The following is a 14,969-nucleotide window of genomic DNA, read 5'->3' on the forward strand; positions in this document are numbered from 1 at the left end:
CAACATTTAGGGACACATTTACTTGATCTTTGTTCTCTTTCCGTTATCAAGTTCATAAATACAAAGAACCATTATTCACAATAAACTACCTCTTTTTCAAAAATGGAAAAACAAACCCTGGAAACATTTCCACACCTTAATCCAGATGGGTCTTGAGGATGCTATTCAAGAAAACCATGCAAATAATTTGGTGCAGCTTTCCCAACACATCCAAAATATAATTTTTTTTTTTTTTTTTTAAATTAAAAGGTGGCAAGATCCATAGCATTTGTGACTATTCCACCCCCCCCCCCCCGCCCCCACTTAAATTCACTGCAGAAAATCTTGGTGCTTTTAGGAAGGTAACGAATAAATAGTTTTCTGCACTGTTGTCATAAAATCCCATGTGAGTTACAATACAAGACTACTTGTTCCAGCAATTAGGTTGAGAGGAAACATTCTAGTGATAAAGATAAATACATACTGAGCATGCTTGGGCAGAGCACTCCATTCTGAAGCATCCTGCTTGAAGAACGAAAGGTGACAAGGATGGTTCACGTCCATCAAGTGACCATTAACTCTGCTGCTAAAAAGCAGACTGCCACACTATGACCAGGTCGGCAATGCTACCCTGAAAGGGCTGTCTTCCACATTAAGAGGTACTGGTTGTACCAGTCCTCCACTGCGCACACTGAATTCTTATTTATGCAACAAACATACAACCAATGAACAATATCACTTTTACAGAACTGGATCAATCCAGCTTTTTTTTATAGGCATATTTCTCAATCTCCAGAATATCCCAAACAAGCTGTAAATAAGATGATGAACCACCAACACAGTGAACGAGTCTCACTGCAGTTCAGACTAGTTCAGCCTCGTTTCACATCACTTCTTGTTTCTAGCGAAGGACGTGATAAACAAAATAGCAATAAAAAAGTAATGTTATCTGCAGCTGAATAAAAGCAACAGAATTTATATTTTAACTTCTGCAGCTTAAAGCATACTTTTTTAATTAGCATAAAAAAATCTCTTTTTTTAATACAATAACACTGGCAAAAGTTAATGGGAAGACACAGAGGATTGTGAACAGGATAACTGATGGATTAGATTATTTTTAAATTTTATTCTGCTTTGATCAACTGATGTTAATACTGTTTTTCCTTGGATTTGGAATAATTCTATTGCAACAGTCACATGCAGGCTGAGGACAGCCGTTGGTTAAAGAAAAAAAAAATTACAAAAGAAAGGGAAAAAACCAAGAAAGACGTTCCAAAAGTTGTGTGTAAGAATTTTCCTTTCACTGAAGAGGGCCTTGCCCTCACTTTAGGAGACCTGCTTAACTCTTGTCAGCTTCATTAGCTTTGTCCAGACATATCTGCTGCTGTATCCCCTGGTCCAGAGCCTGTTTGTGCACGTTTGATGTAAAGGTTCAATAATTTCATCTGCAAAATTAAGCCAGAAATTCACTTTGTTTAGTATTTGCAAACTGTACAGACTACAGGAATGGTACAACAAAGGAGACATCAAATCATTTTCTTTTACCCAAAAGCAAAATTGTATTTTACATAGTTGATTCAAAGTAACATACTTGCCAATGAAAAATACCAAACACAGCAAAATTTGTCACAAGAAAACTACTCAAGCTTTAAGGATGTAAAAAAGAGAATGACCTAAGGTAGCTATATTGAGATAGATGGAATATTTTCCTCAAATTACAATGCTGTTCTAAATAAGGTAGGTTTGGTTTTTTTTTCTTCCTTTAAGTTAATGTTGAAGTTTTAAGCCTCTGGTTAAGAGTTGCTGATGCTGGTACTTACTGAAACTTCAAATACTGTCTAGAATCACATTCAACACAATCACTGCCAGAGAGTATTTTTAAGATATAACTGTCTTATTCAAAGATATACAAAATTAATTGTCCTGTTTTATTCCCAAGGACAAAGAGATTCACAATTAACATACAGCTGTCTGCATGCAAAAAACTGTATGTAAGAGATGTCAATAAAATCATAAATAGCCTGAACCAAAAAAGACCACAGACTGATTACTATTACCATTTCAAATTAGAGGTACTGAAAGGACTGATGAAGCAAAATAACAAGGACGGAGAATAAATAAAACCGCTGTATTTAACATCTACATATTAATTTATTGCTTTCCAATCAGAACTTGCATGAAAAACAAGACAAGAAATACTGATAGGAAAAGCCATGCTGAGTATGGCCATTATCACTACTACCAGCGATACCACCAGTAACTAAATCCATTGAACAGCAGTAGGAAACATAATCCAGTATTTATCTTAATGCTAAAGTTCATATACTTGCATAAATAAAGATCTATGGATTTTCAGTTCTGAACATTTTATGACAAAGTTATATTAATCCTCAGAAGGTTTCAGTAGCCCTGATATTCTCATTCAAGTACATACTTTTAGGAAACTTTCTGGCAATTGCAACCAAAATGCAAATGCATACATGCAATTATGAACCAAGATTTCTTTAAGTGGTATCTTTTACTTACTTTACTGCCAGTGAGTTGACTGAGATGTGGTTTTAGTTCATCACCAATTACTGCATGAATGGCTACAAGGCAGAAAACACACGCCTTACGAACGCTGCTCTCTGAATTATCATAACCCTAGAAAGCAATAAAATTAACATTAATACCTTATCAGTTAATGATTAAAAGCCTCAGAAAGCTATTTACTTATTTACTATAATAAATACATTGAAGTCTACAGTAAATGAATGCTAGTGTAGCCCAGTGAAGCATTCCAACAAAAAAACAAACACGCAAATACAGAGCATGCACTTGAAAAGCAGGCTGCTTATTAATCACCATTTTCCAGACCAAAATTAAAACCCAAACAATTCTATTCATAAGTTACACTGAAAACAGATCTGTCATGCAATAGAGGAATACGTAAGAGAAATTGTTCTAGATTATACAGGTACTTAAAGTAGAAGACCACTCAATTTAGACCTTTCTCTTAACAGCTGAAGATTCTTTTGTTAACTCCCATCTTGTCATTAATGATTTTTGTTTCTTTTGCCACTTTGCTAGCACCCCATGCCTGGCTGTCTCACTCACACCCCCTTCTCAGAGGGCCCTTTCTCTGCCTTTACCTTCCTGCACATGTATGATTGGATCACACTCATTAAAGACAGAAATCTGCAGAATGCAGCTGCCAAACTCTGAAAAGTCTTTATCCATCACATGCAAATTAATGTATCTTGGCTCTTGATAAGGTGGGAAATTTATTTTTAAAGACAAAGGAAGAGAAACTCTGATATCCTTCTTGCTTTATTGAACTTTCCCCAATCAACTGCTTCTTTCCTCTTGCCTCTCCCAAACCCCAAGTGATAAAACCCTACAATTATACACAAATACAACATGGACAGTTTCAGACCAAATGATTACAACTTGAAAAAAGATACAAACAACAAAAAACTATCTTATAATTAAAAGCATCTACCAAGCTTAACTATAATCAGTACTTTATATCCTACAGAGGTTTCCTTTGAGTCCTAAGCAGTTATAATTTAGCTACCTGCCAATCAAAGAGTTTGTTCCCACTACCTGAGCTATTTTGGGTCAAAGCAGCCATCAGCTATCAGACAAAGAAAATCCTTCATGAGAGCCAAATGATACTATTTTTTAAAAGTCTTTGTCATTCTTATATATACAGGTTGGTTCGGTTTTGTTTTTTTTTTTTTTTTCTTCTTCTTTTTTTTCTTTTTTTTTTTTTTTTTTTCCTTTTTCCTTTCTTCTACTCTCCTTACCTGTATTAGACCTGGCACAATCTCTGGTAAAAGCTGAGTAAGGGTTTCTTTAGATACTCTTTCTATGACTTTCGTCTGCATTTTGATTGCAGCCAGATTAATGGGGTAATCTGCAGTTTGGATAATTGGACAAAGAACTTTGATGCACTGATCTGGGTTAATGGAAGTGGCCAGCATGGAAGCAGCTTCTTCAGCAGATCTCACCACCTATTTAAAGAATAAGTAAAAGACATGGAAAAATTATTTACAAGAGACTGTTACTATAGTTTGTTATCTGGCAGTAATGGTTTTGAGCATAAAAATTTCCTACCAAGAGCTCTACAATATTGTGGAAATATGTGAATGAAGAGCCCTTTGAAAATCCGTCTACAAGATTCCAACTTTCCTAAAAAGACATATTTTCCTAAAAACAAGATTCTTCCTAATATTCTGTGGCTAATCTATGTCCTCGGCAATATGCGTACCAGTTTTTCAAACCTGCTTGTTGAATCGATCTGAAATGTCTCTATTCTGCAATACCCTCCAACTACATATTGAAATATCAACCCCTTTGTAAATCTAATTTCTTGAGTTGTCATTTGTTGTTGCTTGTTAGGTCAGTGATGACTGACAAGACATATTTTCACATTCACCTCAAAAACATGTTTAATGACATGCCTAGATTGCTACTTCTAGAAGTCAATCTAGCTGGTTTCCCTCTCAAGTTTGAAAGAAACTATGACAAAAGAGTACTTCAAGCCTGAAGAATATGCAAAACGAGTAATTAGGTAGGAATTCAATAGGTACAGAAGCTCAGGATACAACATAGGTACAACACAGAAATGTCACATCTGATCTTCGTATCAGTGCAGCTGTGGCATCTGCCATCTAACAAGACAAACTGCTGTACAAAATCAGCAGTTTGTACATCAATGATGTACAAAAACCTCTGTAACTCTTTCTCTCCATTCTTGTCCCCCTTACTCTCTCACTCATATACACGAAACCAAGAAAGAGAAAAAGCACAGTAACAGAGAACAAAAGATGGGGACAAGACCCTGTAATAAATACAGTATACGAAACAAATCAAGAGGGTGCAGGGAAAAGAGAAATGAGTATCAAATGAGTGACAAAAGTCATAGATATGGGAGGAACTGCAATCAAACTTCAAAACCTGCAGCTCCACAGTAAGTTTCATATAGAGTAAGCGCCCTTGCCTGGCGAGGGCAGGGAGAAGATATACTCATTTAATAGTAAACCTGGATTCTTTCCATGGCATCAGTGACACTGATGTGAACTGTTTAATATTGGGGTGGTTACTGTATTTGTGTTTCTTATATCTGCATGCATTATCCTTTATTGTGTATGCGTGCATCACAAATACTTCTGAGCAAGATTACAGTTACCCTTCTACTTCTGAATCCTCTCACTATTCTCAGCCACAATCAACTCCTCCCTTAGATATGTTCCTGTGCATTCTCCCCAACAACGTTCAAAGCTATACTCTCGAATGGTGCAGAGCTGGCTAAAAATGGAAAGGGTTGACAATTCCTTGCCATGTTCAGGCCCATCTCTCAATCATGAACCCTACTGAAATCTAAAAGCTTGTTGTAGAGCTCCAGGACACCTATATCTGGCTTAAGATGTCATGCAAGGAAAAAACTCCCTTCAGTTACTCCTTTTAAGAGCTATAATGACACATCATTGGTTACTATGTCCTCTTGGACAGCACCCAAGTCAATTGTTATTACGGCTGATATTAAGCATTTGAGAGGTTATAAAACTGCAGTTCTTTTTATTCTTGCATACCTGTCTTAACTAATAACAGCTGAATGCTTGATTATTAAACAAATTACTTCCTCAGCACAATCTGACTAATTTCTCAAACATTTTTTGGACAGCTGTTTCATTTTGTAATAATTTGTCATAACCTTAAACAAAGAGAATAACTCATTACTAACCTCTTTATGAGGATCCTTATGCGCTTCTAATGTCTTCATGATTGTGAGCTCTGCGTAGTTCTTAAACCTTGCTGGCTGGTTTCTTAGTATTTCTCTTAGAACTTTCAATGCCAAAGCTCTAATTGCATGCTAAAGATTTAATATTAAAATAAATGAGTTATGTATCTTTAAACAGACATAAGTTTTAACATTTGTTCAGCAGCTGGAAGAGTCTTTGATGATGGAAAAATATCAGATTATGCTCTACACATATATACAGTATGAACCTAGTGTTAACAAAGCTAGGAGAAAAAAGTATCTTCAGTTTCTCACTCTTGTCGATCTCTCTTTTTGCAGATAATTTGGGTGGCATATCATAAACATGTTGCTAACCTGAGTTATTTACGCTACCCAGAAGTTAAGTTGCAAACAATTTTACTCTTCACAAGTGCTGATAAAACCTTTAGCATCACATCACGCAAATACATTTTTGAAATTTTTTTTACAATTTCTTTTTTTTTAAATCAAACCCAAGCATTAGTGTCTTTTTGATCCTCAGTGATTTCAAAAACATTGCCCTTGGAGTAAACAATTATATAGAACTCAGTGTCTTCACAATGAGCGTTACTGCATTTTAGAAATATATTTTTTTAAATGCTTTGCCACACATGATGTTTTGATATTCTAGATTCCACCAGGGGCTATTAACATATAAACTTTGAATACCAGTGAAAAATTGTTTCATTTGATCTATCATGTGGGAATCTATAAGAGTACTTGAGAAGGTAAGTATTACTCATGCCCTTTTCACCATCAGGGCATTCAGACTTCATGACATTTTTTATTTCCACAGTTTTTTGTTTTTCAAGACTGTCTGGAATTTGTGCCCTTCCTACAACCCATACAAATTCCAAAGATACTGAAAATAAATCACGTGCTTTGTTAACATTCTTAACTGGATTAATCTGAATTTACCTCTTTATCTCCAAGTGTTTCAAGCAGCAAAAGTAGTATTGTTTTGAAGTGCTCATCCCAAACACCGAAAGACTCTTCCTGAGTTAACTTCATGAGCTCGTACAGGGCAGCCTTTCTTTCCTCAACTCTCTCATTATGGTTTGATAGCTCTTTCAGTAACTCTGCAACCAGATCAGAATGGTCCATAGGAGGCTCTGTCAAAAAGGAATACACAACCACAGTTCTCAGATCGCTGCAAATAAATATTAGTGCCAGCTGTGCAACTGAAGGGTATTTTCTAGGATGGCTAGCTGGCTTTCTAGCATGCTTTTATTTTTTTCCCAAAATTTGTCTGCAAAAATTGCAATCTGGCTACTACATTTTCAGTGCAGCCAACATTGCTGAACAAGCTTACACTCACAAAAAAAACCCCTACAATGATATTGCACAAAACCCCCTGTAAGCTAGTTTACAGCAAGAGTTTTTATGCTTACAATACCCAAAGTGGTAAGTACTCTGCATCCCTTTAAATCTGATCTATACACAAAAGTGCTACCTTTTCCGTATGACCCTTCCATCCAAGACGATAAATTTGTCTTTTCTCCGTTAGTATTACAAAATTGCTAAGACTTTTGTAAGCCATGGTTCCACAGCAATAGCTATGCTGTTAAGACAAACGGGAAGAAAAAAAAAACTGCACAAGAATGGTGCTTGGTACAAAATAGCTGAAATAGAAGCAAACTGAGGCCGTTAGTCCCACAGAGATTCCCAATAGCAGTCATAACAAGATGGCTCTGGATTTTAGTTTTGATTAGAAAGGATTCCATGATGATGGAAAAATGCATTAGTAACATGACCCATATTTGTAAACACCGGAGTGCAAAAGGCAAGATTCGCAAGCAGTCAAGAAACTTAAAAATAGTCTTAATGAAATTTAAATATCACGTTGTTGCCTTTATTCCATCATCAAGACCCATTTAGCCTTTAAGAAAAAAAAGCATACAGCTTCCATTTTTGCACTGAGACTTACGGATAAATTAACAGAAATACACATTTTTTTTCTGGAAAAAGGTTGAAAGTATTGGCATAAAATACAAATGTTCCTGCATTGCATCTTTCCTAAAATTATTCCATTTAATAACACTTGAAATACGTTCTCCATAACAAATTTATTAGGTCATATACTAAGAAACCACAGCCCTTGAACATCTTATATTACTGTATTCAATATTGTAACTTATAAATGCTGTACAAAGCACCTGTACAAAGAAACAGGTAAAAGCCGAATGCCACATATCAAATATCTTAAAATCATACAACAGTTACCTTAAAAATTACCCTGTTCTTGTAACCAACATTTCTATTTGCATTCTGTTTTGCATGAATAATCAGGAGCATGAGCACCTGAAAGCAGAAACTTTTTTCTGCAAGTGCTTCTACTGCCTCTATATTAATGCATGCTTTGCAAACTCTCTAAATGGATCATTGACATTTGCCTGAAGGACAGACTGTAATTGCATTAGGCGAGTTATTAATTAGTACAGATGAGCAGAATGGACAATCACTTCTATATAGGCAAGATCATTACTTTTATTACCAAAACTATTACACTTGTTCTACCAAACTGTGAGGATTACAGCTATAAGAAAAACTATTTTGGGGAATGCATATTGACACAATTAGCAAAACTACCCATATCTGTTTGAATAAAGTTATTTTTACTGTGGAAGTATCAGAATGAAAGAAGTGGCAACTTGAACATATGGAGGAAAGGGGTAAAGAGAGGAGAAGCTAGCAGCCATGTCCATGCAGGAATAATGGGAGGAAAGAAGAACCATTAGTGAAGGAAACAGCTGGAATTCCCGAAAAACATGAAGACAACCAAGAGGGATGTGCCTTCACAGCCTGTATTTTCCATTCCTCTGTATGACTTAGCACCCAGTGTTTAATTTCCAAACATTCTCCAGATAAGAATGGAGAAGCTTAAAAGTCGTCATATTCAAAGTCTACTCTCAAAATTTCTTTTTCAGAAAGAAAACAATACGTAAATAAGGAGGAGCAGATGCAACTCCTTCATTTGAATGAAGTAAAATATGCATTAGAGATATAAATATTTGATGAAGAACACCTCTTCTCAAACCAATCAAATAATATCCTTTTGACAGAATAAACAGTGTAGGGATTAAAAAGGCAAATGTAGGTATGTCCTGAATTTAGTAAAGATTTTCCTACTGTTATCCACAGCATCTTAATACAGAAGCTATGCAAACAGGGTGGCCAAAAAAGCCAACAAAGAGGGGTGCAAAACTTGATGAATCACTTGCAGGGTGACTGGACTATAAATGGTTTTCTATTTTTCTAGTGTGATGTCCCTGCTTAGGTCTGTGCAGAGCCTGATTCTGTTTGATGCTTTTATTAATGATACTGAAGGAATATGGAGAACACTTCTAAAATCTGCGGATGATAGCCATTTAAAAGCAGTTGCAAACATTCTGGAAAACAGGATAAAAATTGAAAATTGTCATGATAAATCAGAGGAATGGTCTGAAAGAAAAAAGATGGTAAGTGTAAGGCAAGACACAGAAGCAGAAATCTTAAGCCCATATACAACGTGGCAGGTCAAAAGATAAATGTTTGGAAAACACAATCCATGGACATAAGCTGAAATAAATAACCTTCTTAAAAGAGGAACACCGTTTTTCAACCAGAGACTGCGGACTGCTTTTAAGGAGTCTGTAAGTGCCCTAGAAAGCCAGGTTTCCCTATGCTTTGGATAAAGAGCTTTTTTTTTCCCTTGGGAAAAAAAAGTGCTAGTGGTTGGAAGATTTAGGCTGTTACTCTGAAAGCCTCCTTACTGTAAAAGAGGCAAAACACTCAAATGGCTATGTGGGGTATGCTGTGGCATCTCCTCCATTGGAAATTTTCAACTGTTAGACAACCTGTCTGCAGAATACACATTCACGCCTCAGTGCTGTTGACCAGACTATGTGAGCAGCTAAGGTTTTCCCATCTAGCCCTGTAGTTCTGCATCTTTCTCCAAGTAACACATGAGAGGATAGCTGGGAGTCCAGTAAAAACAGGACTTTGTGTCATTAACAGGCAGCAATTCTGTGGAGTTTCTGAAAATTAAAATCTAATGTCCAATGAGCACCTTCAGGTTTATGGGAAAAGCATGCAACTCCTAATTGAGGAATCGTAGGCACAAAGTATTTTGCCAAATGTATCTTTTTTCACCGAGACTTTTTCAAAAATATTTTAGATGAAATTCTAAAAGTAACACACAAATGATAGAATGCAGATGGTGTAACTAAAAACTAAGGGTGAATCCAGGAATGAATGCAAGTACTTTGTTAAGATCCATTAAAGAGCAGACCTAAATAATGCACTGCACTACTCCTCCAGCCAGGAATAATACTGGATGGGGATGCTTCACTCCAGCCAGTCATGAGTTTTTACATAACCAGAACATGCTGGCACAGCACAGATTGCATTTGGGTTAATGCAATATCCAGAAATATGTTGTCAGAAGGTATAAAGAGACTTATCCCATGTAACAACAAAATCCCTGTAACAGAATCTCGATCATAAACTGGCTCTGTATGTGGATGACAAGGGTGTTTAATTATTGGTATTTACATGACATGATTTGTAAAAATTTGCTTTCCCCTCAATCTTTTTTAGAAGATAATAATTGGCCATATGCCTCTTCACTAAGTGGAAAAGAAAACAAAGAGAAATGCAGCTACTTGGATTTGGTTTTAATTTAATGTAAACTTAAAGCCAACTTACAGAATAGCTGAATAAAACACCATGTCAGAAAGTAGCTTTGTTTTTCAACAATTTCTATAATACATCTTTGCTGGATGACAGAAACAACAGTCAGAAGGGGTAAAACTGATTTCTCCCTATTAAGAAATTTGTTTACTTAAAAACTTACTTTAATCTACAGCTGAATGTGAAATATCAACAATAATGAATACCAGATTATGAAAACCACCTCCTACTTTTTAAAATAACGATAGTAGTGATACTTCGGAACCTTCCCAACATTTAGATATTAAAAAATATCCAAAGATATACTGAGAAATATTAAAAAGAAACTCTAGAAGCCTACAAAACAACAGCCCAAGTTCCTAGATTTACATGGGGTAAATGAACCACCTTCCTGGTAAAAGCTGGTTTCGTTTTGTTTTTGTTTTTTGTTTTTTTTTTTTTTTTTTTTTTTTAAAAAGAATGTTTAGTCAACAGAAAATGCCAATGTCATGTTTCAAATACAAATATATTACTAACAAAGTACTTAATCCTTCACCTAATTCCCCAACTGGTTTGATCCAGTTTTACTTCCTTGCTGTAAATCTTCCCCCCCCCCTTAAAATTTCAATCATAAAGCAATCTGATAAGTAAATTTAATTTATATTGACAACACTGCTACAGGATGTGCTACCAGAAGTATACAATATAGTTCAGTATTTGTCTCATTTTTACCCTTAATCTCTACAAATACCAAGTAATCCAACAATGTCACTCAAAAGGATTACTAACAAAGAAACTAATTTGAAATGCAGTATTTGTAAAAACCTCTCAAAGAAATGGCAGCAGTGATACATATATTGCTAATAATAAATTCAGAAACTGAACAAAAAGATGGAAATCTCACCATTTTTCTTCTAGCACAGAATGCAATCTGAAGCTTACCATCAGGAAATTGCTCTGCATCGTCATCAAACATGGCTTCTTTCAAAGCAGATTTATTAAATGAACTGATACCATCAGAATAATTGTACGGGTTATAATCTCGTGAACGTGGTGAAGAGTGGGGAGGCATTGTGTTGAGTAATGATGTTTTGTTATCAAGAGCTGTTCGGCCTGTATCGCTCACACCACTTCCTGCTCGTAGGTCTACTATTCCAGAAGCACTGCAAATCTGCAGGAAAAGAAGTATCATACGAGCATATGAAATACACGCTTACACTTTTCCATTAACTACATTACTACTTCATCTATGTAGCAAAAACTATAAAATTTTAAATAGCCTTCAAATAAGAAGTCTTAGACACAGTTCCCTAAACTTTGCTTTCCTTTAAAAAAAAAGAAAGTGTACATAGTCCAAAAAAATTCATGAACTAGAAACAGCTGTCAGTATTGTATTTCAGAAGGTTGATGCTAAGTAATTAAAAACAAGTTTAAGCATATACATATTTGTCAATCTCAGCAAATCTGAATGCCAAAGTTCCATAGAATCAGAAGTTTAAAACACTGCACGTAGCATTGAAAAACCCACAGGTTTTGTACAGAATAAAATAAAACCTTTGGAAAAACATATATTAAGGTGCAGACCCTTCAAAAACTGAACTCCAGCTGATTTGCAAGATAATCTATTTTTAAATTGTTAACATTTTAAACAAACAAACAGCTAGTATTACTTAGAATTAGCATTTACATTTCCAAAGTGTGGTTCAAGACTAGGAACATATTTTTCTAAAGCTCTGAAGTAATTTAGGAGAATGTCCCTCTTCAGAAGTCATAACATATAAACCTACTGAAAAAGATCCTTTATCATCTGTACTAAATCAGTCATTGGCTTGGTTTGCTGATACCAAGATGCACTGAGTTTAAATACTCACTGAATCGCCATCATCTTTTTTGGAATCTCGTTTTACAGGCTCATTCATATCTTCCTGACTACGAAAACTGAAATTCTGAATGGCTTCAGTGACTCCACGAAGAGAGCTGTAAATATCTTCAGAATTCATATTTTCAGTGTCATAATCAAATGCACTGTGGGCCATGGAGAAGGACACAGGAATTAAGACGGATTTATTTTGTGACCCCACACTTTTAAATAACAGCATGGAACTAGAGAGACTCAAGAAATATTAATAAAATTATTATTTTTCTCGAAATACATTAAGGAAGAAAGCTGACTCTCCACATAACAAAACTGTACTATGCTACATCTGTAGTGCCACTGACAGATAAAGCACCGGGAGTAACTAGCTAAAGGAAGGGTGATATTATGTAGCAGCATCTGCCTGAAGAAAGAAACTTTTGCTCTGTTTTACTCTTACGAATATGAAACAAGTAGGATTATTACACCATTCTCTCTTCCTGAAAAAAGTTCCCAAGTAAGGAGGACTAATAAAACTCAGTTTTCACAGTTGATTGCTAAAAGCAAAATTACAAAGTCCACTTCACTGGCAACATTGGGACGACAAAATTCAAGACCAGAACATTTATGAACTACTACTTTTTTAGTCTCTCCAATATTAAGTCTGGTTTGATGACCTAGCTGACCTCGTCTAACATTTGTTAGAGATAAACACTTCTATTCCTTTTCTTGCTAATCCATTTGCACTCCAAGGTGCACAGCCCTTCTCACCTCAGGCTAGCTCTGGCACTTGTCAGACCCTTCAGGGAGGCTAAGCAGTTCACTGTACTTTCATTCTGTAGAGGGAGGGGGATTATTTTTCAGCATCCGTCACTTTGTGCAAAATTTGTTCCACGCTTTCACTGTTGGGTTACAATTTTGAATAACGCGTAACGAAGTCTTAGATGCAGAACTGTAGCAACACCAGCCTACATTACCTTGGTGACAAAGTGTTCTGCGATGTATTGGTTGGGGAAGTGAGAGGACTTGACCAACTTGCTGGGGAGCGTGGAGTAGGTCTTGTTAAAGGACTTCCCATTGATCCCTGGAGGAGGAGAAGTGAGAAGAGATACTCCAGTAGGACTTCAGCTTCCCTTTTAACTTTTTATTATATTTATTTTCTAATGCCCAGAAACATTTAAAGAGCTTCTATTTAATTTCTTGGATTGGCTAACCAATTACTAGTAACTTCAAAAAGCACATTCAAACTTAAGTCACTTAGAAGCAACATAGACTGAGAAAGTATCATTCTCTGGAGGAAAAAGAAAAGGCATTCTGTAAAGAGTGATATCTGCTACTAAGACAGACTTCTACATAAGATTCAGGTTGCCTCCCCTCCTCTACCAACCTTCCTGCTCTCACAAATAACGCTACTGAAATGGACTTATGTTCAAAACACCAGTAACTTCAGAAAGAATAAGTGAGGTGTAGATACCTGACCACTGTTGCCTGTATTCCGGAGATGATTATGGAGAAGCTTTGTAGCTCCATCCTGAAATGTTTTTGGTAAAGCACCCAACAGCATTGTAAACTCTGGAGTATTGAGTTCAAAAAGGGAAATCAGCACTGACTGTGCAGCCTAGAAGAAAATAGAGATTGAAGACATTAATTTGAGTTTCTGAAGTAATTTTACCAGCGAGAGATGCTATAACGAGTGCTAATCACAAAACGTGACTTAAGTCTTGATCAAGCTTGAATAAAGATATTAACAGATGTGAACAAAAGCCATTCATATTTGCTGGTAAGCTAGAAGTTCAGATATTGATAAATCCAGGCACACAACAATGAGCTTAGACTTTGCACCATCATTCTAACAAGCAGTCTTTTAGAAATGTGCTCCTCAACCCCTCCAACCCCAGATTCCTACTTACTAAAAGAAGTACTGAAGGAATTTGCAAAATGGCTTTTAAAGGGTTTGGCAAGTTGAACAAATTTAAAGAGCAGAATGGGACACACCAGACAGGAACAAACTTGCAATTCCTTCTCCTGAGTTCTGCAAGTGGTAATTACAGATGATGGATAACCAACATGCTAGCTTAAAACAGAAAAGTTATTGCTTTAGAAATTGAAAAACCCCAAACAAACAGATACCCTAATTTGGAATGAGACAGTCTTGATTTTGAGTTGTGATCACAGCACTCGATATTCTTTGTAACTTATCCCACAGCTAAATTCATTAGTTAACCTTTCCCCCTTCCTGCCCCGCTTCCTTTATCTTTTTAAAAGATGGGCAAACATGAGGAATAATTTAGCTGACTACATATCCTAAAGATGAAAAATGTTAAATATTGGAGTTTGTAGCCTAGCGGATGTCACTTCCCACACCCTCAATTCTAATAGTTTGTCTTTAATGTCATTCGTATCCTACATGTTTCGCTATATATATATTTGTTACCTGAATCAAAAAATCAGAGCTCTTCACTGACAAAGCAACACAGTAAGTTACACAATAGTTGGGTTACCTCTAGTAAAGGAATGTTGACTGCATGACTTAGTAATGTTTGTACAGTTTGATGAATATTCACTGGATAGACTAACAAACCTGTCAACATAGCAACTAAACTAACACACGCAATAAAGGGCTACAGATTAAGTTCTCCAGAATTGTTTAATAGTTTCTTTGTAGTACGAAACTCTGATTCTAAGATTAACCAACTATGCCTAGTTTATACAGCTCGCCAT

The 14,969-nt window shown here is 35.9% G+C and overlaps 1 protein-coding gene across 32 annotated transcripts in view; it reads right to left on the minus strand.

The window, feature by feature from the left end:
- Window positions 1-303: 303 nt before the first annotated feature.
- Window positions 304-14,969, minus strand: part of CLASP2 (cytoplasmic linker associated protein 2) — a 150,438-nt gene continuing 135,772 nt past the window's right edge. For all 32 annotated transcript variants that reach the window (XM_059818358.1, XM_059818350.1, XM_059818357.1 and 29 more), the window contains 9 exons: window positions 13,723-13,866; window positions 13,226-13,332; window positions 12,265-12,418; window positions 11,336-11,564; window positions 6,662-6,855; window positions 5,708-5,836; window positions 3,768-3,974; window positions 2,506-2,622; window positions 304-1,424 (listed from right to left, as the gene is read on the minus strand). In XM_059818358.1, coding sequence (XP_059674341.1) covers window positions 1,338-1,424; window positions 2,506-2,622; window positions 3,768-3,974; window positions 5,708-5,836; window positions 6,662-6,855; window positions 11,336-11,564; window positions 12,265-12,418; window positions 13,226-13,332; window positions 13,723-13,866 — 1,368 coding nt within the window. In that variant the 3' untranslated portion in view covers window positions 304-1,337. The remainder of the gene's footprint in view (window positions 1,425-2,505; window positions 2,623-3,767; window positions 3,975-5,707; window positions 5,837-6,661; window positions 6,856-11,335; window positions 11,565-12,264; window positions 12,419-13,225; window positions 13,333-13,722; window positions 13,867-14,969) is intronic.

Source organism: Gavia stellata, chromosome 6 (assembly GCF_030936135.1).
Source record: "Gavia stellata isolate bGavSte3 chromosome 6, bGavSte3.hap2, whole genome shotgun sequence".
Taxonomy (NCBI): Eukaryota; Metazoa; Chordata; class Aves; order Gaviiformes; family Gaviidae; genus Gavia; species Gavia stellata.